This window comes from Ricinus communis, chromosome 3 (assembly GCF_019578655.1).
Source record: "Ricinus communis isolate WT05 ecotype wild-type chromosome 3, ASM1957865v1, whole genome shotgun sequence".
Classification (NCBI taxonomy): Eukaryota; Viridiplantae; Streptophyta; class Magnoliopsida; order Malpighiales; family Euphorbiaceae; genus Ricinus; species Ricinus communis.
Genome location: NC_063258.1, coordinates 11333551 through 11360783, shown reverse-complemented (window position 1 = coordinate 11360783; position 27233 = coordinate 11333551). Strand labels below are relative to the sequence as shown.

Genomic DNA, 27233 nt, shown 5'->3' with positions numbered 1-27233 from the left:
TCTTAATCCGGCTAGTTAATTATCCTTATCTCTAGCGATTATTAACCGGTTATTCAAAATTCCAATTGCCAAACGGATTTCTCAATCTCATAAAGCAATCTAAACATCACAATTCACAACGTCTCATGAATAATGCATAATCTTATTCATACTGAAAACAAGAAGAATACAAAACCAACTCGAACAATCCAACAATATAATGTCAAGCCAACATAGTAAAGAAATCCCAATGGATTAAATCAATCTAGCTAATCATGTTCATGTTTAAAACAATCTAGGAAATCAATCACAATGAAAGAATAATGAAAATAAAACATGTACACCCTTTTCTCTCGAATTGGATGAACGTACTCCAAATCCTGGATCTACACTTTGATTAATCTCCCAAACTGCCTCTTGAATTGCTTCCACTACTGTTTTGCACTCGGAACCTTGCGATTCCGGGATTCTTACTCCCCGCAACTCTCTCTTGCACTCAATACTGTGCAAAAATTGAACCAGCCGCCAGGGCTCTATGTCACTTCTTCCCCTCCTTTTTCTCCCTTTTCTAAGAAAAATTCATTTTTCTTATATATTTAACTCAGCACGGCCGTGTTCAAGGCTTCAAGTCCAGCCATGGGATCTCACCAAGTAGGGTTTCACCACGGCCGTGTTGGCCACCATGGGTCGTGTTGCTCCCCCGTGTTATCCACCACGGGCCGTGCTGAAGGCCGTGGTGGCTACGGAAACCGTGCCCAAAGTGCCAATTTCAAGAATCAAAGCCAATGGTTGAGCACGGCCAGAGTCCAGGCCGTGCTCAATGTATGCATTGCGGGCTCTTGTCCGATCTTGATGAATTCTCGTCCGTTTCCACACGTATTGATCTATAATTGCTTAAACACCGATGATGGTCCTATAAATGTTCCTGAAATGCAAAAGAACACAAAACACGGGTGATCTGGGAATAAAAGCACAATAATTGCTAAGAACATACGTAATAATATGCAAGCAAATATGTGTAAAACTATGCTCATCAGTAAAATACCAAGCCTTCACTTGATAAATTCACCAAGTTTATTAAGAACAAAAGAAGAGAATTAACTCCAAAATAATCAATCAACAACTCCCTTTATATAGAAATTCGTTTTAGCTTATATAGGCCTTAAAGAAATCTAATTCTATAATGATAAGGAAGCAAATAACAATCAGACTAGGAATAGAACTCCTAAAACTAAAAGGATAACTTAAAACAAGACTCCTAACAATTAAAAGACTTCTTTGAATGAACACATACTTCTAAAATCTGTCAGCCCTAGTCCATATAAAAAACATGACAATTAGGCTTAAGTAACATGTGATATGCGGGCCCATTCTTGAGTATTTGACTCCAAATAGCTTGACTTGATTATCTTGGGCTTATCTTGGCTTGATCATGACTCCATATGTTGGATTGAGTTGATAAGAGAATCTTGAGTCCCATTATCTTGATTAAGCCCCATCTCACTTGGACTTTGTATCAGACTAGGATTCCTAGTGGAAATAGGATTCCTTTTGTCGCTTGAACTCCTAATATCATCATAAATCCTTACTGGATTAGGATTCCTAGTGGAATTAGGACTCCTTGTTGAAGTAGGATTCCTTGAGCAAGTAGGATTTGCATCATTAGGTTTTCTTGCTGGAGTAAAATTTCTTGTGCTACATGGGTTCTAATCACAAATATTCTTATTCATGATTTGTACCATTGGGATCTCCATTATTCCTTGCTCCTCTAAGGACGATGGCTCTTGATGACACAAGGATTGTCATAAGGAAACATGGGAGTGCAATTGACAAGCTTGACCGGTGGCATTGGGGATTACCTTGATGATCAAGTAGGATGAGACATAAATCCATGCATCAAAGGCAAAACTCATGTTGTTTTCAATTAATCCAAGCGTAATACTAGCCAAAATTTGAGGGATCTGATGTTTGAAATGCATATGATGAAGTAATTTGTGTCGAATTGTTTTTAGGTAGGCTCACACGAATTTACCCTTATTTTTATTAAGCTAGCTGATAAAATTTAGGACTACGGGAATTGTTACCGCTCAACTCCTCTCTTATTCTTGATTTGACTTTAGTTTATCTATCTTTCTGTATTTATTTATTCATATTTAGCATCTAGTTTCTTCTTCTTATGAAATAAGGGCTTTTGCACTGTAAAATCCACATGCAACTGAATACTTGAGGCTAATGAGCATATTATTTTAGTTTTCTACCTTGTGGAAAATCAAGTTATGGGTTTCTTGAAGAACTTCTTAGACTTAATCAATACTCGCACTAGTGAGCATAGACTTATCCTCACGTCCATCCTTTCTCTTGTGTTCTTTGTCTACCCTTGTATTTAAATCAATTCCATTTGATCCTTCCAATTAGCCATATGGAAGAGAATAAAGAAGAAGTGATTGCTTTCCTTATCAGATCTGAAATCCTACCAATATTCTCATTTTTTTTGTTTATATTTGTGTCTCTCTTTCTAATCTCTATCTATTATGATGGCTTGGTTCTATTTAGGAGCATAAACACGAGTCTTGAATGAAAGCACGTGGAAGTATCAATCATAGGCACCGATTTAATGCTTCGACGACTGCGAAGAAAGAAAATTAGTTGATCATGTATTGATATCATTTTCTGAAAGATCGCGGAGGAATCTTTTGGAGGAAAGAGAGAAAGACAAGAATCAGGGTCCGCCTAAATTGATACGAACATGGCTAACTTGTGCCAAACCTGTATTCAATGTTGATATTTTTACCAAGGATCATTCACCTAATCAAGCAAAGAAACTCTAACTCCTAACAGGACCCTTAAATAACTTGTACTTAAGAACCTTAATTATAAAGAATTAAAGGTTGTTTAACATAAATATAACTTTAAGTTAAACTAAGTTTGTAAAATACCAAGCCTTCACTTGACAAATTCACCAAGTTCATTAAGAACAAAAGAAGAGAATTAACTATAAAATAATCAATATTCAACAACTCCGTTACATAGAAATTCATACTAGCTTATTTAGGCCTTAAAGAAACCTAATTCTATAATGATAAGGAAGAAAATAATAATAAGACTAGGAATAGAACTCCTAAACTAAAAGGATAACTTAAGAAAAAGACTTCTAACAATTAAAAGATTTCTTGAAATTGACAAATGCTTCTAAAATTCATCCAACCCTAGTCCATATAATAAACATGACAATTGGGCTTAAGCAACATATGATATGCAGCCCATTCTTGAGTATTGGACTCCAAATAGCTTGACTTGATTATCTTGGGCTTATCTTGTCTTGATCATGCCTCCATATGTTGGATTGAGGTTATAAGAGTATCTTGAGGCCAATTATCTTGATTAAGCCCAATCTCACTTGGAGTTTGAATCGGACTAGGATTCCTAGTGGAAATAGCATTCCTTTTGTCGCTTGAACTCCTAATATCATCAGAATTCCTTATTGGATTAGGATTCCTAGTGGAATTAGGACTCCTTATTGAAGTAGGATCCTTGAGCAAGTAGGATTTGCATCATTACGTTTTCTTATTGGGATAGAATTTCTTGTACTACATGGGTTCTCATCATAAGTATTCTTATTTATGATATGCACCATTGGGATCTCCATTATTCCTTGCTCCTCTAAGGATGAGGACTCTTGATGACACAAGGATTGATATAAGGAAACATGGGAGCGCAATTAACAAACTTAACTGGTGGCATTGGGGATTACATTGATGATCAACTAGGATGAGACATAAATCCACGCATGTAAGGCATAACTCATGTTGTTTCTAATTAATCCAAGCATAATACTAGCTGGAATTCAAGTGCTCTGATGTCTGAAATGCATACAACAAAGTAATTTAGGTCGGAGAGTTTCTAGGTAGGCCCAATCGAATTTACCCTTATTTTTGTTAAGCTGGCTCATAGAATTTAGGACAATGAGAGTTGTTGCCCAGTCAACTCCTCTCTCCTTCTTGATTTGACTTTAGTTTATTTATCTTTCTATATTTATTTATTCTTATTTAACATCTAGTTTCTTCTTCTTATGGAATGAGGGCTTTCACACTATAAAAACCATATACAACTGAATACTTGAGGCTAATGAGCATATTATTTCAGTTTTGTACCTTGCAGGAAATCAAGTTTGGTGGTCAGCAACTCAAAATGGGTTCTCAAGCTTATTTGTGGAAGTTCCATATCACAGCTCAAAGAAAACAAGGGAAAATCTGCAAGGGCCTACCTAATAACACCCCGACTTTAATTACTTTTTATATGCATCCCAAAAATCAAAACGCTTGTATTTCTACTTGTGTTACACTTGGTTAATCAAAATCAACATGATATCTCTCTAATGCGTGTGGATTTACATCTCGTCTTTCTTGATCATCAAGCTAATCCCTAATGCCACCGATCAAGCTTGTCAATTGCATTCCATGATTCCTTATGTCAATCCTTATGTCATCTGAAGTCCTCGTGCCTAGAGGAACAAGGAATGATAGAGATCCCAATGATGCAAATCTTGAATAAGAATATTTGGGCGTGCCTCAATTCTCAGCGTTCCCTCTTTCCTCCAAAAGATTCTTCCACGATCATTCAAAGAATGATATCAATACTTGATCAACTAATTTTGTTTCTTCGCATTTGTCCAAGCATTGGATCGGTGCCTATGATTGTCGCTTCCACACACTTTAACTCAACACTCTTATTTATGCTCGCCAAATAAAATCAAACCATAAAACAAGACATAGATTAGAAAGAGACGAACAAAAGAAATCAACAAATGAGAATATAGTTTGGATTTTGGATATGATAATGAAAAAAATAGCAAGTTCTTTATTCTCTTATATGTCTAAGTGTAAGGATCAAATCGAATTGATTTAAACAAAAGGGTAGAGAAAGAACACAAAAGAAAGAAAGGACGTGAGCGATAAGTCTAGGTGCATGATATGAATGGGCTAGCATAAGAAAAGCTTGAAGATGATGGGATAGATGAGGAGCACAGAAGGAAAGCTAAGAATGCTAAAGATGGGCTAAGCTTACCATAAGCCCCAATAATAAGGTCTAAAACTAAGAAGTTGCAACAAGCCTTAAATGGGCTAGTAAGGAGAGTCCATTTGAAGGCCCAAGATCCATAACTATTAAAGAGCATCAAGATAGGGCTTTATTCAATCTATTGAAGGTTCAAGCCCATGAACAACCAATTAAGGCATGCTTGTAGGCCTTGGTTTAGTTTTATTAAGTTTATTAAGGCAGAATAGTCTTTTTCCTATTAGTTTTCTTCTAGGGCTTGTTTCAAGTCTATTTAACTTGAACAAAGCTATATGTTACTTTAAGTTCTGATTATTAATGATATTTCATTGTTCTAGCAACCTTTGCTTGAACTCTTGTATCCTTACTGAATGCATTTCACACTTATCAAAGATTTGATCTATCTTTGTGGTGTGCTAGGATTAGGGTTTAAAGGACTTAGTTTTCTTTAGGTTCTAATTTATCGATGAACTTATAATCTAATCTAGAGTGATTCTATGATTTGATTCAATTTGTTAGTGGGTCTAGGTTAGTGATATACAGGTTCATAACTATTAGAGTTTGTATATTCTATTCTTAAAGGTTCTTAACATTTGGTATTAGAGCTTTGGCTCTTGGAAATCAGATTACGTATCCTTGTCCTTTCAAGTTAATTAGTTGTTTCTTTAAGTTTCTGTGAAGGTATTTCATCTTCTTAGAGATCTTGGAGTGGAGGTACAGTTGTGTTCTTGATTTACATTATTATTCTTATTTTGTATAATTTCATATTAGGATCTAGTAAAAAAATAAAATAAAATAAAGAAAGAAAGAAGATAAGTATTAAAAAAAATTGAATCTTGAAAAAGAATCCGCAATCTTGAAAGCTTACTTGAATATCTTGATTTTTCTTGAACTATCTTATGTGTTTTCTTGAAAATCTTAATTCTTGATCAAGGTCAGAATGGTAAAGATAGTGGTAATCAAGCAAGAGAGCAACCTAAACTGAAAAAAGGTAGTTTATTGGCTAAGGAAGGTGAGATTAGGCATGCATTGCATACTGATAGGGTAGTGTTTTTGGTTACTTATACGGATGTATATTTGAATATTGCTGACCTTGATCTTTCCTTGCCGAGTATGTTTGCTAACCTTTTATAGGAGTTTGATGATGTTTTTTCAGAAGAAATGTCAATCGATTTACCACCAGAAAGGGGTATAGAACATCAAATCGACTTCGTGCCAGGGGCTGCCATACTAAATAGACTAGCCTATCTAAGCAATCTCGAGGAAATAAAGGAGCTTCAACGGTAGGTGGATGAGTGATATGCATAGCTTTACACATATTTGCTTGCATATTATCACGTATTTTCTTAGCAATTATTGTGTTTTTATTCTAAGATCACCCGTGTTTTATGTTCTTTTGCATTTCAGGAGAATTTATAGGACCATCATCAGTAATTGAGCAATTATAGATCAATACATGCGAAAATGGACGGGAATTCATCAAGATCGGACAAGAGCTCGCAGTGCATACATTGAGCACGACCTAGGTCAAGGCCGTGCTAATCACCACGGCCTAGACTCTGGCCGTGACCAACCATTGGCTTTTGATCCTTGAAATTGGCACTTTGGTCACGGTTTCTGTAGCCACCATGGCCTCTAGCATGACTCGTGGTGGCTCAGCACTAGCGGGGGACCATGAGGAAACCCGAATTGGTGAGATCCGAATGTTCAGTACGGCCTGGACTCTGGCTGTGCTGACCATCACGGCCTTGACCACGGCTGTGCTGAAACAAATATATAAGGAAAACTAATTTTTTTAGGGTTAGAAAAGAGAGGGGTGATAGAGATCCCTGGCGGTTGGTTCGGTTTTTGCATAGTGCTGAGTGCAGGAAAGAGTTGCAGAGAGGAAGAACCCCAAAATCGCAAGGTTCCGAGTGCAAAACAATAGTGGAGCAATTCAAGAGGCAATTTGGGAGATTAATCATAGTGCAGATCCAGATTTGGAGCTGTTCATCCAATTCAAGAGAAAAGGGTATACATGTTTCATTTTCATTATTCTTCCATTGTAATTGATTCCCTAGATTATTTTAAACATGAATATGTTTAGCTAGATTGATTAAATCCATTGGGATTTCTTTACTATGTTGGCTTAATATTATATTGTTGGATTGTTTGAGTTAGTCTTTGTATTCTTCTTGCTTCCAGTATTAATAAGATAATGCATTATTCATGAGACATTGTGAATTATGGTGTTTAGATTGCTTTATGTGATTGAGAAGTCCATTTGGCAATTGGAATTTTGAATAGCAAGAACTGGCTAATAATCACTTAGAGATAAGGATAATTAACTAGCTGGATTAAGAATTAACAAAGCTTAATAGAGGCGGATTAAGGTTTAATGCTAATTTAAGAATCAATCGTTAGGAAGAGATTCCAACTTTAGGTTATTAGGTTTAGGAATTCGGTTATCTCGAGAGAGAAGCCGAATTCGTATAAGAATTCATCCACGGGTAGTATAATTGGACTCATCAATCCTTTATCTTTTGTTTGATTGCCAACTAGTTTAGGTTCCCTTTGGGTTTGCTTTCTTGTCTTGGTTATTTCATTTATTCATTCATTCCTGCATCTCCTTTAGAACTTAGCTTGTAGCTATTAGTTAGTTTAGAAATTATTCATTATTCATTTTAGGTTAATATAATAAAGAACAAAGGAGTAACTCTAGGCTTTCACTTTCCTAAGGAATACGACCTTGATACTCGCCATTAGTGCTAGGACTGCATCGATAGGTACATTGCCTTAGATTGTAGCTAACATAAATAGCCCATCAATGAGCTAATGGCAAAAGGGTATGTGCATGAGAGCTTAAGTCCTTGTGTGGTTCTAGTAATTTTGGTTCCAAAGAAGGATGGCACGTGGAGAATGTGTATAGACTGCGTGCAATTAACAAAATAACGGTAAAGTATTGTCATCCTATCCCTAGATTAGATGATATGCTTGATAAGCTGCATGGTGCATGTCTTTATACTAAGATTGGCAAAGTGGGTACTATCAGATTCGCATGAAAACTGGGGATGAGTGGAAAACGGCTTTAAGACCAAATATGGTCTATATGAGTGGTTAATTATGCCATTTAGGTTAAGAAATGCACCTAGTACATTCATGAGACCAATGAACCATGTATTGCGTGAATTTCTTGGTAAATTTACAGTTGCAGATTTTGACGACATCTTAATTTATTCTAAGAATCTTAATAATCATTTTTCATGTTAGATATGTCTTAGAAGTTCTTAGGAAGGAGAGGAAGAAAGAAAGTTGTGTTCAGGTCTATTCTCGAAAGGAAAGGTTTCCAAAGCAAAGAAAGTCGAAATTGAGTCCAAGGAGTGCTAGTTCATTTCAGTTCTTGAGAAGATCAATTAAAATACATACAAGATAGACTTACAAGATGAGTATAATGTAAGTGGTACTTCTAATGTTGTTGATCTAACTCCTTTTGATGTAAATGATGAGCTTGAGTCATGGAAGAATCATTCAAAATAAGGAGCAAAAGATATAGATGGGCTAGCATAATAAAAGCTTGAAGATGATGGGCTTGATGAGGAGCACGCAAGGAAAGCTAAGGATGCTAAAGATGGGCTAAGCTTGTGATGGGCTCTTTATGCAACCTACACCTAAGGCAGTGAACCTACCGATGCAGCCTAGCACTAGTGAGTATCAAGGTCGTATCCCTGGGGATCGGGTGAACCTAGAGTTACTACTGCTTGCTATGTTATCTAGTCTGAAATAGGGTGTGAAAGTTCTAACATACCAGCTAATGGTTATGAGTGCAATTAAGTAAATGAAGGACAACGAACAATCAAAAGACAATTGCAAAGAGAGAAACAAACCCAAAAGGGAGCCTAAGTGATGGAATTCTAAAGATGGATTTTATGGATTGCTGATCTTGCGTACCCGTGCCTAAATCCTGAATTGAATCTCGGTTCCTCTCTTGAGCTTACCGAATTCCTAAACCTGCACTAACCTAATGGAATCTCTTCCTATCGGATTACTACAGATTGGCATTAAGTATGATTTAAAACTATTAAGAGTTATTAATTCTTAATCCGGCGAGTAAATCAACTTTATCTCTAAGTGTTAACTACCAGTCCTTACTATTCAATGTCCAGTTGTAACAAGCATTTCTCAATGTTAAGAAACAGCCTAATAAACAATTAATTCAACGTCTCAAATTAACTGAATCAAACTTTTATTACTAAATAGCAAGAAGATTACAAGAATGACAATTATAAAACTAACAATTAAGCATAATCCATTAACAAAGGTGAACCCCAATGGGTTCAAAAGATCTAGCTACTCATGTTCATGGTTAAAGCAATTAGGGAACAAAATAAGGAAAAGAAAATTAAAGGCATGTACACCCTTCTCTTTCAAGCTGAATGAGAAACCCTAAATTTGCAAATTCGAAATCTCAAACCCTAGTTGCCTCTTGAATGCTCCCAAAGTTTGTCTTGATCTTCAATTCGATGTTGGAACAAGTGAAATCCCTCCTTCAATTGATGAATTTGATCTCTCAAGGTCTACAATTGAGGTATAGGAAACAATTGATTAAGTGTGTGTCTTGGAATTGAGTCCAAAATTCGTCCCCCCTCCAAAAGAACTCAAAATTGCCTATATAGTTGATTCAGCATGGCCGAAGTCCAGGCTGTGATGATTTAGCATGGCCGGAGTCCAGGCAGTGCTAAATCTGTAGAGTCTGTTGTGCTGACTCCTTCCAAGCCGTGCCTAAGCCGGTGCTGAGCCACCACAGGCCGTGCTGGAGGCCGTGGTGGCTACGGAAGTCGTGCTGAAATGGCACAATTGGGGATAGCCTATTGGTAATTTAGCACGGCCGGAGTCCAGGCCGTGCTCAACCCTCGGGGTGCTAGTTCTCACGCAATTTGATGGATTTTGGTCCGTAATCACACGTATTTCCCTCGATTATTGATGTTGTCCTTCGAAAATAACCTGAAACGAGAAAGGAAATAAAAGACAGGTGATTCTAGCATAAAACGGGATAAGCATGCATAAAAATGTAAACAATCGGGCATGAAAACATGTGTAGTATGATGCTTATCAAATTACCCCACACTTAAACTTTTGCTTGTCCTCAAGCAATCAATAACTCACTCCTCAAACAGATACCAAATAACTCAATCAAATGCATTGTAGGAGGTTAGCTGAAAACAAATTTCAAAACTCCATAATGATTTTTTCCAAAATCCCCAAATTACTAAATCCTTAAGAGAGAGAACAAACTTAATAAAGTTGCTAAAGTTAAAATGACAAACCATCTAAATTGAGAAATTGAGAACCATGCCTCACAAGATGTCACTCAAAACATACAAGTGTATATAGGTGAAAGAAGACAGCCAAGCTGTCAATGCAAAAATACAGAAAAAGTGCTTACCATAGGCTTGCTTATAGATCCAATCTCCACTACTACGAAATAATCAATAATCATGATCAAAGGGTCTTGAGCCATGTTGTAATGGGGTTAAGGTAGGGTACGTATAAATATGGAAAGTAGGCTACAGGTTGCTGGAAGTTAAGCAAGAAAGTAACGAAGGATCAAGTGTTGTACCAAAATGAACACTAAGTTGCTCTAAAAATAAGATGATGCTCAAAATGAACTAAATTAATACTCTTTTTTTTTTCTATTGAATATATATATACTATGTATATATATTACAACAGCTTATGTAGGGGTTGTTGGTTATTGACACATACAATAAGACTGAATATCATTTTTTTTTTATTGAAGGGAGCATCTATGAAAAATCTAGCAACTTAGTGAAATATATGATTGCAGATTGATCCAAAATAAAATGCAGTATAAACTTACATCATTTCCAGCAACAATGGTAGAAAGAATGGTCAAATGAATAGAAGTGATAAAATGAGTATCATTGTTATTATTATCACGAAAGAAAAAGCTAAGGCTCAAAATTGGTTCACTAAGGGAAAAACAGGGTTAGGCTTTTTGGCCAAATTGTGTAAATTCTAAGTGCCCAAATCATCTCACAATTATTGATAATTCATGTAATCTCAAAAGATATCGTAAAGCAAGTTCTAGAAACAGAGATTCTGTACAATGCTCACTAATGAAAGAAAAGGGAGCATAATAGTGATGCACCAATTGGCTCAAAATCTCACCATTTGAGTAGGTTAAAATTGCATGAATTCTCAAACCAAAGTTTAAATAGTCAATCACAATAATAAGCAACAATATTAACAGTGTTCTATATCTAAGATAAAGTAAAATGGAAGAATTTAAGGAAAAGCTATAAGGGAACCGGGATTCGTTCATTGCCTTCTTCCAACAAGGTTCGATAAAAGATATAAGGGAATCCATTCAAAGGAGAAAATCATTAACTACTCGATTAAAACAAAACTCAAGATAAGGACAGTAATAATGAATGGACTCAATCAATAAGGGATATTAAAACAAGATAAAAACAAAGAAAGATAAAATTGGTACCTGCACAAATCTACGGTACCTACCCCACACTTGTGAAAAACACTGTCCTCAGTGTGAACAAGGTAGGCACTCCAAAATAAAAGGAATAAAATACGTAAAATGAAGCTAATTATGGGAGTCCATAAAAGAAATTAGAAAACTAAGAGAAAAGCAAGACGACAAAAACAGATAAAAACTAGAAAGTCTACTAGATACTGCCCTTGATGTGTACTTTAACACTTCAAAATATGTTAGTCCTCAAAATTACGTACGAGCATCAAGTAGGCTAACTCCTGCAAGATTCAAGAATAAACACATTCCAAGCAACATCTAGTAAAAGGTTCAATAAAATAGCATTTCCTCAAAATCAAACTTACTAAAAACAGACTGAAATATCTAACTGCAAATGACTACATAAAATAAAATAAATAATGTCCAAAAATTCAGAAAGCAAAAATAGATTCGGGAATGCCTCCCGAAGGCGCTTCTTTTTGTTCGAGTCGTCTAGCTAGACTCTGGATCAGCATTCCTACATCGCGGGCCAATTAAGAAGGTAGGCTCAATGTAAGTTGGGGCTCGAGGCATATAAGCGCAATGAAAAGGTCCAATGTGTGTAGTAGATGACCAAGGAGGTGCTCTCTGGACCGATTTGGGATGTCCATTCATCCACTCTGAATTTCAGCTAAGTGACCTGTCAAAAACAAACTTGCAACTACCCTTCTCGGGTCTATCACAACACAAAGTCTCATACTGATACAAGTTATTTTTTTCAGATGAATAACACTTACTAGTAGGGGAAGAAACATGTATAGCATCATCCATTTGTACATCTTGTGGTTGTGTATTACATGTAAGATCAATTCCATCAATACAACAAATGGCATGAACATGGTCGGTGGAAGAACTATCAAATGAGGGTAAACTAAAAGTGACACAGTCGTCCCCTACATTAAGTTCTAACTTCCCCTCAAATACGTCTATTTTAGCTCTAGCTATGGCAAGGAAAGGTCTCCCCAAAATTAATGGTACACTATGCTCATTGTCCATATCCAAAACCACAAAGTCCACAGGGAATATGAACTTATCTACCTTAACTAGCACATTTTCCACAATTCCCCTAGGAAGCTTAGCAGGTAATTGACTAATTGAATGCACATCCTAGTGGACTTTGCCTCCCCCAAACCTAGCTTATTGAACAAACTAGTGGGCATGACATTTATGCTAGCCCCCAAATCAGCTAATGCATCATCAACACATAAATTACCTAAAGTGCAGGGAATAGTGAAACTCCCTGGATCGTGACGTTTCTCTGGCAACTTGCTCTGAAACACCGCTGAGCACTCCTCATTAAGCTGAACATAGGCGACCTCCTCCAACTTCCTTTTTCTGCTAAGTATGTCCTTTAAGAACTTAGCATACTTCGGCATCTGCTCCAATGCATCAATAAAAGGCAAGTTAATATGCAGTTGTCTAAAAATATCTAAAAACTTACTAAACTGCTCTTTCGCCTCTGCTTGTTTAGCTCTAGCAGGATAAGGAATCTTAGGTTGATATTCCCTGACTGGAATTGATTTCACCTTTTGTCCCTCAGGTTCCCTAACCTTACTGCTTGCCTTAACCTGCACATCAATAGTGGCGTCATAAAAAACAGGCTTAGAAGGAGCTGAAACTAACTTACCTGAACGCAAAGTGATAGCGTTCACGTGCTCCCTCGGGTTAGACTCAGTGGTGCTCGGGAGCGCTCCTTGCTGCCTTTCAGACAACATCTTAGAGATTTGGCCAATCTGGGTCTCCAACTTCTGAATCAAGGCCTGCTGGTTTCTAAGTGCACTATCAGTTTGCTGGAACCTCATCTCCGTAGACGTCACAAACTTCATCATAAGCTCCTCTAAATTTGACTTCTTTTCTGGTAGAAGAAGAGCTTGTGCGAGCCCGAATATTCTTTGCGATGAAGTCTCTGAAAACCAGTGGACCACGAGCGTTATTGTTCCTCCAACTAAAGTTGGGATGATTGCGCCACCCAGGGTTGTATGTATTCTTTGTAAGGATCATTCTCACGCCTTGGGGCATTCCCCATATAATCAACTGTTCAACATCGGGAAGACATAGTAGAATTAGATGGAAAAGTAGTAGAGGATGAAGCAAACATACCTCCATGATGCAGACTGTAATGCAGGCCACCACAAAACTCATGACCAACGTTCATTTGCATGAGCCAAGCATCTGGAGTTGGTCGATCTTCTTGGCTAGAAGCTCCACTTGAGCTGCTAAGGCTGCTGTAGAATCCACTTGGTTGACCACTCCCTGTCTTCCTAGTCGGCTCCTAGAGGATTGCCACTGATAGTTGTTCATGGCCATTTCCTCTATCAAGTTCTGAGCCTGCTCGGGCGTCTTATTGTTTAGCGCCCCTCCTACTACAGCATCCACCATCTGCCTCGTTGCAAGGTTCAACCCACTGTAGAAGGTCTGAACCTGCATCCACACTGGCAATCTGTGATGTGGGCAACATCTCAAAAGATCCTTAAACCTCTCCCATGCATCGTACATGCTTTCATCATCAAACTGCACAAAAGAAGATATGTCATTTCTAAGTTTAGCAGTTTTAGCGGGAGGAAAATACTTATATAAAATTTTTTCAGCCAACGCCCTCCAGGTAGTAATTGTTTGTTGTGGAAGAGATTGCAACCATCTCTTTGCTCTGTCCCTCAAGGAAAATGGAAACAATCTCAGCCGAATGGCATCATTAGTTGTTCCATTTATCTTGAATGTGTCACAAATCTCCAAAAAGTTAGAGATATGTGCATTGGGATCCTCGCTGGGCAATCCTCCAAATTGCACGCTTTGCTGGATCATCTGGATAACATTGGCCTTTATCTCAAAATTTTTGGCTGCTACAGCAGGTCTAACTATACTCGTTCTCGTCCCATCTAAAGATGGTCGAGCAAACTCATACATCGTCCTCTGATCGTCATTGGCCTGGGGGTCATGGTTTTCCATCGTGTCTAGTCTATCCACAGGTACCTCAACCTCATTCTCCTCCTCTTCTAATTGCAACCTCTTCCTTAAGAGTCCGAGGGATCGCTCGATCGGGATAGAGGCTCTATAAGATTCGAGTTTGAGCTCCTGGTCATAAACTACCTGAAACCGAAAGTCCACACAACCACCAATCAACAAAAACAATATAATAATAAATAATAAATAAAAAAAATAAAAAAAATAAAAAAAAATAAAGAATAAATGAATAAACAAATAATGACTAAATTAACACAAAAACAATTCACTCTAGTTCACCATTACAGTGTTCCCGGGCAACGGCGCCAAAAAATTGATGGGCTCTTTATGCAACATACACCTAAGGCAGTGAACCCGATGCAGCCTAGCACTAGTGAGTATCAAGGTCGTATCCCTAGGGATCGGGTGAACCTAGAGTTACTACTGCTTGCTATGTTATCTAGTCTGAAATAGGGTGTGAAAGTTCTAACATACCAGCTAATGGTTATGAGTGCAATTAAGTAAATGAAGGACAACGAACAAAAGACAATTGCAAAGAGAGAAACAAACCCAAAAGGGAGCCTAAGTGATGGAATTCTAAAGATGGATTTTATGGATTGCCGATCTTGCTTGCCCGTGCCTAAATCCTGAATTGAATCCCGGTTCCTCTCTCGAGCTTACCGGATTCCTAAACCTGCACTAACCTAATGGAATCTCTTCCTATCGGATTACTACAGATTGGCATTAAGTATGATTTAAAACTATTAAGAGTTATTAATTCTTAATCCGGCGAGTAAATCAACTTTATCTCTAAGTGTTAACTACCAGTCCTTACTATCAATGTCCAGTTTTAACAAGCATTTCTCAATGTCAAGAAACAGCCTAATAAACAATTAATTCAACGTCTCAAATTAATTGAATCAAACTTTTATTACTAAATAGCAAGAAGATTACAAGAATGACAATTATAAAACTAACAATTAAGCATAATCCATCAACAAAGGTGAACCCCAATGGGTTCAAAAGATCTAGCTACTCATGTTCATGGTTAAAGCAATTAGGGAACAAAATAAGGAAAAGAAAATTAAAGGCATGTACACCCTTCTCTTTCAAGCTGAATGAGAAACCTTAAATTTGCAAATTCAAAATCTCAAACCTTAGTTGCCTCTTGAATGCTCCCCAAGTTTGTCTTCATCTTCAATTCAATGTTGGAACAAGTGAAATCCCTCCTTCAATTGATGAATTTGATCTCTCAAGGTCTACAATTGAGGTATAGGAAACAATTGATTAAGTGTGTGTCTTGGAATTGAGTCCAACATTTGTCCCCCCTCCAAAAGAACTCAAAATTGCCTATATAGTTGATTCAGCATGGCCGGAGTCCAGGCTGTGATGATTCGACGTAGAGTCCAGGCGATCTTGAATCTGTGGAGTCTGTTGTGCTGACTCCTTCCAAGCCGTGCCCAAGCCGGTGCTAAGCCACCACAGGCCGTGCTAGAGGCCGTGGTGGCTACGGAAGTCGTGCTGAAATGGCACAATTGGGGATAGCCTCTTGGTAATTCAGCACGGCCGGAGTCCAGGCCGTGCTCAACCCTCGGGGTGCTAGTTCTCACCCAATTTGATGGATTTTGGTCCGTAATCACACGTATTTCCCTTGATTATTGATGGTGTCCTTCAAAAATGACTTGAAACGAGAAAGGAAACAAAAGACAGGTGATTCTAGCATAAAACGGGATAATCATGCATAAAAATGTAAACAATCGGGCATGAAAACATGTGTAGTATGATGCTTATCAGCTTGCCACAATGTCTAGAGCCAAGAAGTTGCAACAACCCTTAAATGATTATAGACAAGATTGGGCTAGCAAGGAAATTCCATTTATAGGCCCAAGATCTATAACTATTAAGTAGCATCAAGATTGTGCTTTATTCAATCTAGTGGAGGTGCAAGCCCATGAAGAACTAATTAAAGCCGAAATATGCTTGTCGACCTTGGTTTATTTTTATTAAGTTTATTTAGGGCAAAATAGTCTTTTTCCTATTAGTTGTCTTCTAGGGTTTGTTTCAAGTCTACTTAACTTGAACCAAGCCATATGTTACATCAAGTTTTGATTATTAATGATATTTCATTTTTCTAGCAACCTTTGCTTGAATTCTTGTATTCTTTTTAAATGCATTTAACACTTATCAAAGATTTGATCTATCTTTGTGGCGTGCTAGGATTATGGTTTAAAGGACTTAGTTTCCTTTAGGTTCTAATAATATTGATAAACTTTATAATCTAATCTAGAGTGATCCTACGATTTGATTCAATTTGTTAGTAGGTTTCTAGGTTAGTGATATACGAGTTCACAACTATTAGAGTTTGTATATTCTATTTCTAAAGGTTCTTAATAGTTTGCTAATGCATGTTTTCATAAGTTCGCACAGTTCTTAAAAGAACACATAACTTGATTGCCCAAAAGGTAGAAAACTAAAATAATATACTCACTAGCCTTAAGTATTCGGATGCATGCAATTTTTATAGCGCGAAAGCCCTCTTTCCATAACAAGAAGAAACTAGAATCTAAATTATAAATGAATAAAGAAAGATAAATAAACTAAAGTCAAATCAAGAATGAAAGAGGAGTTGATTAGTCAACAAGACTCATGGTCCCAAATTTTAGGAGCCAGCTTAACAAAAATAAGGAAAAATTCGCCAATTGATTATAGATAATTGAATAAGGTGACAATTTGCAACAAATATCCATTACCACAGATTGACGATTTATTTGATCAACTACAAGGAGCTCATGTATTTTCTAAGACTGATTTAAGATCCAAGTATCACTAATTGAAGAGTAAGAAAGCAGATGTTCCTAAAACAACATTTAGAACTCGATATGACCATTATGAATTTTTAGTGATATCATTTGGGTTAACTAATGCTCCAACTGCATTCATGAACTTGATGAATGGGGTATTCAAGCCTTATTTAGAAAGTTTTGTAATTGTGTTTATAGATGACATTCTGGTGTACTCACGAATAGAGGAGCAACATGTATAGCACTTGAGGATTGTATTACAAACATTGGGAGATAGGCAATTGTATGCCAAGTTGAGCAAGTATGAGTTTTGGCAAGAGAAAGTGGTATTTTTAGGGCATAACATTTCATCCAAGGGAGTCTATGTTGATCTGAAAAAAATTGAAGCGATCATTAGTTGGAAACAACCTACCAATGTGCATGAGATACATAGTTTTTTAGGATTAGCAGGCTATTATAGGAGGTTTGTGCAAAACTTCTCCATCGTTGCTTTACCTTTGACAAATTTATTGAGGAATAATGTGAAGTTTGTATGGAATAAATGCTAAGGCAGTTTTAATAAAATGAAGGCATGCTTAACTTTAGGACTGGTGTTGACACTACCAATGACAAGGCAGGAATATGTTGTGTACAATGATGTGTCCATAAATGGTTTGGGTTGCATATTGATGCAACAAGGTAAGGTGATAGCATATGCCTCTCGTCAATTAAGACCACCTGAGTTGAATTGTCCTACACATGACCTTGAGTTAGCAGTAGTTGTTTTTGCTTTGAAGATTTGGAGGCATTATTTGTATGGCGAGAACTGCTAGATTTTCACAGACCATAAGAGTTTGAAATACCTATTAAGCCAAAAGGAGTTGAATTTGAGGCAAAGGAGATGAGTTGAGTTATTAAAGGATTACGATTGCACCATTAAGTATCACCTAGGAAAAGCTAATGTAGTAGCAGATGCACTTAGCAAGAAGTCCTCAAGTAACTTATCTTATATTCGTACTATGAGAATTCCATTGTTACTTGGGTTGAAGGCAATAAATATAGAAGTAGCTCAAGGCGAGAATCGAGCATTGGTAGCCACTTTGAAGGTTTGACGAATGCTAATTGATAGAATCAAAGAGGCACAAGGTCAAGATTAGCAATTGGTGAAAATCAAGGAACAAGTTCAATAAGGTAACCTGGTAGATTTTATGATCTCAGAGAATGATATTTTTCTTTACGAGGGTAGAACCCAATGCTGAAGTTCTTAAAAGGGAGATAATGGAGGAAGCACATAATTTATCATATGCCATGCATCCGGGGAGCACTAAATGTACCAGACCTTGAAGGATAATTATTGGTGGCTGGGGATAAAGAAGAATATTATAGAGTTTATGAATAAATGTTTGATGTGCCAACAAGTTAAAGCAGAACACAACATCCGGTAGGAACATTGCAACCTCTTCCTATTCTGAATGGAAGTGGGAGCATATTACTATGGATTTTGTGATAGGATTGCCTAGGACCCAATAGAGACATGATGATGTTTGGGTGATTGTGCATAGATTGACTAAGTCAGCTCACTTTTTGCCTATAAAGGTGAATTAATCATTGAATAAACTTGCTGAAACCTACATTCTGGAGGTAGTGAGATTGCATGATCAATCAGACAGAATAATTCAAACACTAGAAGATATGTTCGAACTTCTGTGATGGAATTTCAGGGTAGTTGGCTATTAATGGAGTTTGCCTAGCTTACGAAGCATTATATGGTAGGAAGTGCACGACTCCAATTTGTTGGGATGAAGTTGGAGAAAAGCAGTTAATTGGTCTAGAAATTTTATAGATGACAACTGAGAAGATTCAGTTAATTCGGGATTGACTAAAGGAAGCTTAAGATAGACAAAAGAGTTATGCAGACTTAAAAAGAGTACCAATTAAGTATATTATGGGTGACAAGGTTTTCCTTAAGATTTCACCATGGAAAGGAGTACTACGGTTTGGTAAAAGAGGGAAATTAAGCCCCAAGTACATTGGTCTATTTGAGGTGATTGAAAGGATTGGTCCAGTAGCTTATAGATTGGTTTTACTTTTAGAATTATCTCAAATTCATGATGTTTTCCACGTTACTATGTTAAGAAGGTATAAGAGTGATCCTAGTCATATTTTACAAGCTCAACCTTTAGAAATAAAGGATAATTTATCTTACGAGGAAAGACCGGTTGTCATTTTAGCCAAAGAAGTTAAAGAGTTAAGAAAGAAGACTTTAGTGAAAGTGTTATGGAAACATCATGGAAATGAGGAAGCAACTTAGGAGTGGGAGGAGGATATCAGAAACCAATCCCCTAATCTGTTTAATTCTGAGGATAAAATTTCATAAGGTGGGGAGAATTGTCACACCCGTATTCTAAGTATGTATTCGTCCTTTTAGCATTGCACATATCAAAGCTTGAAGAGTTGGATTCAAATTCAAGGCTTATTAATCTAATCCAGTTTATTGGTTTTGAATAAATCTAACATGGGTTTAATGAGCATAAAGGAGCACATAAGGGAGTTTGGGCCTAATTAGCTCCACTAAGGATGGCCCATGCATGTGACTTAAAGAAACTAAGGATTCTTACTCCTAATGAGGGGCTACATAGTATTTTAGGAGTATCAGGACTTTATTTTTAGTTATCTCTTTTAGTTAGGATGTTTATCTCTATCCTATTTTTGAGTTGTAATTCCTTAATAGCTTATAATTAGGGTTTTCTAAAGGCTATAAAAGCCTAGTGCGGATTTTCGAACTCATGGATTGATGATTAATATATTTTATGATTTTATACTCTATTCTTAGTTCTTGTTGGAGCTAATTTATCTAGCAATTTATTGTTTATGGCGTTCAAATCCGACTTATCGACTTAGAATCCATACTAACTTGTGGCGTCTTCTACCTCTAATACCTTAGATTTGATAGTTGAATATACTTAAAAGGGTTTAAGGTTTCCATTGACCTGGTTCTTATCACAAAAGACTCCATTGTATGCGAGTTTAATCCTTTGATATAGGTTAGGTTCATATCACAAAAGACTCCATTGTATTAAGAAAAACATCCTCACTCTTCACCAATTCAACTTTTGCCTCATCCTCATCATCATTAATGATTTCTTCAATTTTGAATTCGCACAAGGATAGATAATTATTGTCTTTCTCACAATCTTCAATCATCGTGTCTTTAAAATCTTCATTAACTTCAATAGAGTAATTTACCTCTTTTACATTATCTTGATTGCTTTTGAATGTTAGCTTATGCTCGGTTTTATTTCGGAGATGCTTAGCATAACTATAAATCGAATCCTTTAATTCTAAAAGAATTATGCATAATCGAATTGATATCCTTGATAGTATACATGTTTGCATGCTTGATTTTGAGTTATTTTAAAGCAATTTATGTTTTTTTGTATTAGGACCACCCTGTTTTAGTTTCCTTTATGTCTTAGGTGTTTTTCTAGTTACATCATCAAAGTTAGACAGAAATCGGACCAGAATCGGGAAGAAACAGATGAATCGGGCGCGTTAGACTATTCAACATGTCCGTGCTGAGGAGCACGGTTCGGGTTAGAGGGCGTGCTGAAATGCCTTTCCTATGGCGATTTAAAGCGATTTTCAACACAGATTCTGAGAGTAACACGACCTAGGAGTATGTCTGTGCTGAGGAGCACGGCCAAATATAAGTTGTGCTGAAGAAGGCCAAATGTACACTTTTAGATCAACATGACATGGATTCAGCATGGCCTAAATGTAGGCCGTGTTGGATCCCAAAACCTAAGTTAAAACAAAAGAAAAAAAAAGAAAAAAAGGGAAAAACAGAGGAGAAGAAGAGAACTTTGGACTATTCAAGATAGACCTTAAGAGCTAACTTCCAAACGATCAAGAAGAGGAAAACGGAGACCAATTCTATTTCAAAATCATCAAGATAGCTGCTTTTGAGGATTAGATCCAAGATTCAAGGGAAGAAGAAAGAGATCTTGAGCTGTAGAGTGTGGATACAGAGTTATTAAAGAGGGGATAGCATGTTACCATTTGAGAAAAGGGTGTTCATATTTTTTCAATTCTTATCTACTTTATGTTCCATTCCTATTTTACTTTAATCATGAACATATGTAATTAATTCTATCAAACCCATTTGGGGGTGATCTTTAGCCATGCTAGGCTTATGTTGTGCTTAGATGATTGGATTATATTGATTTAAGATTGTAGTTCTCATTCAAGTATAATAAAGTTTATTGTTTCCTCTTCATTATTTAATCAATTTGAGAACTCATTTGTAATTGAGAAATTAAATTGAGTTTGAACAACTGCTTGTGTGATTAGGTGATTTGCATCCTAGAGATGAGTGTAATAGCTTACTGGAATAAGAACTAGACATTCTTATTAGAGTAATTTAAAGATGAATGATATTCTAAAATCGATTGTTAGGAAGAGATTCTAACTTTACAACTTTAGGGTTAGAAATCGGTTAACTCGAGAGAGAAGCCAATTCATTCAAGAAATTATCTATAGATCACAATTCTTAATAAATCAATTCATAAATTATTATTTGTAAGCCGGTTAGCTAGAGTGATCCCCAATTGGGTTAATTCATCTTATTATCCTTTTTCAACTTTTATTCTCTTTGTTAAAATTTAGCTTTCAATTGCATTCTTAATCATTTTTAGTTAATAATCTTTACCACCTTTTGATCGATTAGATAATAGGAATAGCGTAGTAGTAGTAGTTTCTCAGTTCCTGTGGGATACAATATTGATACTTGCCATAGCTAGATTACATTCGATAAGTGCACTTGCTTGTAGATTGCTAGTCGTGTTAGCGAGCCATCAAGTTTTTGGCACTGTTGCCGAGGAGTTTGTTTTGAGAAATATTATGAACTGTGTGTTCTTGTTAATTTATCCATTTACTATTTATTCTTTATTTATTTTTTGTTCAATTTTCTTCTTTTATTCATTTGTGTTGTTGGTTATTTGTTGTTTCAGGTATTGTATGACTAGGAGGGCCAATCTTGATCTAGTAGACCCTCTACCAGAACCAGACCGATCCCTCAGGCAATTGAGAAAGCGATTGAACATAGAGAAAGAAGAGATCCAGGTTAGAAAATTCGTACACGAGAGTGAGTCCGAAAACATTACAGTAGAGATGGCAGATGCCAACGACAATAACAACAATAACTGGACGATGTATGATTTAGCGAAACCATCGTTGGAGGGGATATGAACATGCATCACGAGACCGGCTGTTGCGGCTAATAATTTTGAAATAAAGCCTAATGTTATTTAGATGGTGCAGCAAACAATTTAGTTTGGAGGCTTGCGAGATGAGGATCCTAATGCACATATAGCAAGTTTCTTGGAGATTTGTGATACCTTCAAGATTAATAGGACAACAGATGATGCAATTCGTCTCCACTTGTTCCTAATTTCCTTGAGGGATAGAGCATAGCAGTGGCTACCGTCACTACCTCCTAACACTATCATTATCTGGGATTCTTTGGCAGAGAAATTTCTATTAAGTACTTTCCTCCCTCTAAAACTGCTAAACTTAGAGATGACATATCTTTTTTTGTGCAATTTGACAATGAGTCGATGTACGACACTTGGGAGAGGTATAAGGATCTACTGCAATGCTGCCCACACCATGGACTACCAATCTGGTTACAGGTATAAACTTTTTATAATGATTTGAATTTGGCTACTAAGCAGATGGTAGATGTAGTTGCAGGTGGTTCTTTGAGAAGCAAGACACCAGAGCAAGCCTAAAGCTTAACTGAGGAGATGGCCAAAAACAATTACCAGTGGCACACTACTAGGAGCAGGATAGGACGTCAACGGAGTGTAAACCAGTCGGATGCAACTATAGCCTTGGCAGCTCAAGTGGAGTTATTATCCAAGAAACTTGATCAACTCCAGATGCCTGTCCAAGCAGCACAAGCAAGCTGTGAGTTTTGTGGTGGCCTACATTACAGTAGTAACTGTATATCGAGAGATATGTTTGCTTCCTCTTCTTTATCTAACCATGAACAGGTGGACTATATGGGAAGTCAGCCTAGGCAGCAGAACAACCTGTATAGAAACACCTATAATATGGGATGGAGAAATCATCCAAACTTCGGATGGAGGAACAACAACAACTAGGGGCCACCAGGGTTTCAGCAACTACATCAACAGTCGCAACAATTTGTTCTCCCACCTCAGTCTCCTCGGGCTCAAGAGAAAAAGCCTAACTTAGAGGAGCTGATGATGAAGTTTGTGTCCGCTTCAAAGACTAGATTCCAGCAGACGGACGCAGCTCTTAGAAATCAACAGGCCTCCATTCAGAACTTGGAGAATCAGATAGGCCAAATTTCTAAGATGATGACTGAGAGGCATCCAGGGACGTTGCCCAGTAATACGGAGTCTAACCCGAGAGAGCACGTGAAGGCTATCACTTTATTGGTAGAAATGATTATAATCAAGTTTCTTCATTTTAGCTTAATTTCTTTTTTTTTTTGTTAATCTGTTGAGATATTGTTTTTGGTTGATCCTCTTTGACTCCTAGATTGTATTGGATGATCGGTGAAACTTAATTACTTATGTTGGTAAGAAGGTTTATATTGTTAATGATAGGTTTACCAATTACCAACCCTATCAATAGCAGGTTAATATTGTTTTCATTTGTTTTGAATTTTTAATTTTGTACACTAAATGCATAAATATGTTATTTAGTGATTAGTGTAAACAAGTAATTTTATTTATTGCCTTTCAATTTTTTAAGTATATTCCTATTTCTAATGATGATGATGTTGTGCAGGAACATTCGGGTAGGAAAGATGGAGATAGCAAGGTGATGGAGCCAGAGAAGATGCCAGGAAGAAGAGTCCTCTAAGGGAATAACAGCCCCCGATCTCATATCCTGCCATGTTGAAGTAGGAGAAAGTCGATCAGCAGTTCATTAAGTTTCTTGACTTGTTTAAACAACTGTGAATTAACTTACCTTTTGTTGAAGCTATTTCATAGATGCCCAGGTATGTGAAGTTCTTAAAGGAAATCTTTAGCAATAAAAAGAAGCTAGAGGACTTGGCGGTCGTGACCTTAAATAAGGAGTGTTCAGCTATACTTCAGAACAAATTGCTAGAGAAGAAGCGTGATCCAGGGAATCCTATTCTGACAAGGAGTTCTATTCCAATAAGGAGTCGTAATGATATTGGGAGTCTAAATGACATCAGGAACCCAAGTGACATTGGAAATCCTAATCCAACTAGGATTCAAGATCCACTTCACATCCATGGAGACCCAATTACAAGGTCCAAGGCTAAGAAGATAAAAAAAGCTCTCAATGGGCTTATTCAAGACATTTGGGCTAAGGACACATCAAGGCTTGAAAAGTTCGATTCAAATTCAAGGCTCATTAATCTAATTCAATTTATTGGGCTTGACTAATTCTAATATGGGCTTAATGAACATAAAGGAGCATATTGGAGTTTGGGCATAATTAGATCCAGTAAAGATGGCCCATGCATGTAACTTAAAGAAACTAGGGTTTCTTACTCCTAATGGTCGGCTACATAGTATTTCAGGATTATTAGGACTTTGTTTTTAGTTATCTTTTTTTAGTTAGGATGTTTATATCTATCCAATTTGAGTTGTAATTCCTTAATAGCTTAGAATTAGGATTTTCTAAAGGCCAATAATTTCTTTCCTTATAGAATTTGAAATCCCACCTATGTAATTATTTTGTTCTTCTCTTTTTGCCTCCCTTTCTAATCTTCGTCTAGTATGATGGTTTGGTTTTATATGGGAAGTATAAACACAAGTGTTAAGTGAAAGTATGTGGAAGCAGCAATCACAAGTACCGATCCAATGCTTGGACAAAAGCAAAGAAAGAAAATTAGTTGATGGAGTACAGGCACCATTGGTTTCCATCATTAATTATTCCTCTAGGCACGAGGATTCATGTTGACACAACGATTGACATAAGGAATTATGGGAACACAATTCACAAGCTTGACTAGTGGCATTGGAGCGTGACTAGACTTATCTCGCACGTCCTTTCTTTTGTGTTCTTTATCTACCATTGTCTTTAAATCATTTTAATTTGATCCTTACATTTGTCATATATAAGAGAATAAAGAATTAGTGATTTCTTTCCTTATTAAATATGAAATCCTAACTATATTCTCATTTTGTTCGTTTCTTTTTTGTGTCTTTTTTGAGACGTAAATCCACGTGCATAAGGGAGTAATCATGTTGTTTTTATCAATCCAAGCATAATATAAGTGGGAATGCAAGTGTTTTGATGTTTAGGACACATATAATAAAATAATTTGGGTCGAAGTGATATTAGGTAGGGCAAACAAATTTCCCTTTATTTTTGTTAAGCTGGCTTTTAAAATTTAAGATAACGAGAGTTGTTGACCAATCAACTCATGTCTTGTCCTTAATATGACTTTAATTTATTCATCTTTCTTTATTTATTTACTCATATTTAGCTTCTAGTTTTTTTTCCTTATGTAATAAGGGCTTTCCCACTATAAAAACCGCATGCACCCGAATACTTGAGGTTAGCGAGCATATTATTTCATTTTTCTACCTTGTGGGAAATCAAGTTATTGATTCTTTCAAGAACTTTGCGAACTTATCAAGACTCATACTTGTGAACATAGACTTATTCCTCAAGTCCTTTATTTTTTGTTCTTTGGATAAGCACACCAGTAGCGCAAGAAAAGCTCTTAAACATTTCATATCTCATGGAAATTAAGGTTACAATTTATAATTGAGGATTTAAGTTGAAAAAAAGAAAATAACTTTTCTTTTATAAACATGAAGAACACAAAGAAAAAGACTACAACCTTTGAATAGAAAAATTCAATTCTTGATTGTTGATGATGTTTATGTTAGAGAATCAAATAGAGGTTCACAATTACAAATTGATGTGCATCATTTTATACATATTATATGCCCAATTGTATACATTTTGTGCATAGTTATCTTGTTTTATGCCACAATCACCTGTGTTTTGCTTCCTCTCACGTTTTAGGTCATTATCGAGGGACATTATTAGTAATTGAGGGAAATATGTGCAATTACGGTCCAGAATCCATCTCTTTATTTATTTATTCATATTTAGCTTTTAATTTCTTCTTCTTATGGAATGAGGGCTTTTGCACTATGAAAACTGCATGCATCTGAATATTTGAGGCCAGTGAGCATATTATTTTAGTTTTCCACCTTGCAGAGAAATAAGTTATGGGTTCTTTCAAGACCTTTGCGGACTTATGAAGACTTACACTAGCGAACCTAGTCTTATTGCTGACATCCTTCCTTTCTTTTATGTTCTTTCTCTACCCATGAGTTTAAATCAATTCGATTTGATCCTTATTCTTAGCCATGGAAGAGAATCGGATTTGAAATCCTAGCTATGTTCTCATTTCTTTCCTTAGAGGAACAAGGAAGGATGAAGATCCTAATGCTGCAAATCCTGAATCAGAATATTTCAGAGTGCCTCGATTCTCATCATTCCCTCTTTTCGCTAAAAGATTTTTCCGTGATCATTTGGAGACTGATATCAATACATGATCAACTAATATTATTTCTCTGCATTCATCGAAGTATGGGATCAGTGCCTATGATTGTTGCTTTTCACGTGCTTTCACTCAACATTCATATTCATTCCCCAAATAAACCCAAACCATCATACTAAATAGAAATTAAGAAGAAAGACATAAAAGAAACAAACAAAATGAGAATATAGCCAAGATTTTAGATCCGGTAAGGCTAAGCATAAGGATCAAATCTAGTTGATTTAAACATAAAGGCAGACAAAGAACACAAGACAAAGGAAGGACGTAAATGATAAGTCTATGCTTGCTAGCGCGAGTGTTGATAAGTCCACAAAGTTCTTGAAAGAACCAATAACTTGTTTTCTCACACGGTAGAAAACTGAAATAATAT

The 27233-nt window shown here is 36.5% G+C and overlaps 1 protein-coding gene and 2 non-coding genes across 3 annotated transcripts; 2 read left to right on the top strand and 1 right to left on the bottom strand.

Annotated features, from left to right (window-relative positions):
• The first annotated feature begins 13991 nt into the window (after positions 1-13991).
• LOC112534156 lies at positions 13992-14098 on the top strand. The gene has a single exon (XR_003078465.2). It is a non-coding gene; the product is annotated as a small nucleolar RNA R71 (small nucleolar RNA).
• A 5121-nt stretch (positions 14099-19219) lies between these two features.
• LOC107260950 lies at positions 19220-23063 on the top strand. The gene is made up of 3 exons (XM_048372309.1): positions 19220-19413; positions 22284-22395; positions 23007-23063. The coding sequence occupies exons 1-3, from the start codon at positions 19220-19222 to the stop codon at positions 23061-23063; spliced, it is 363 nt and encodes a 120-aa protein (XP_048228266.1).
• On the bottom strand, positions 22842-22948 carry LOC125369668. The gene has a single exon (XR_007215344.1). It is a non-coding gene; the product is annotated as a small nucleolar RNA R71 (small nucleolar RNA).
• Positions 23064-27233: the final 4170 nt, after the last annotated feature.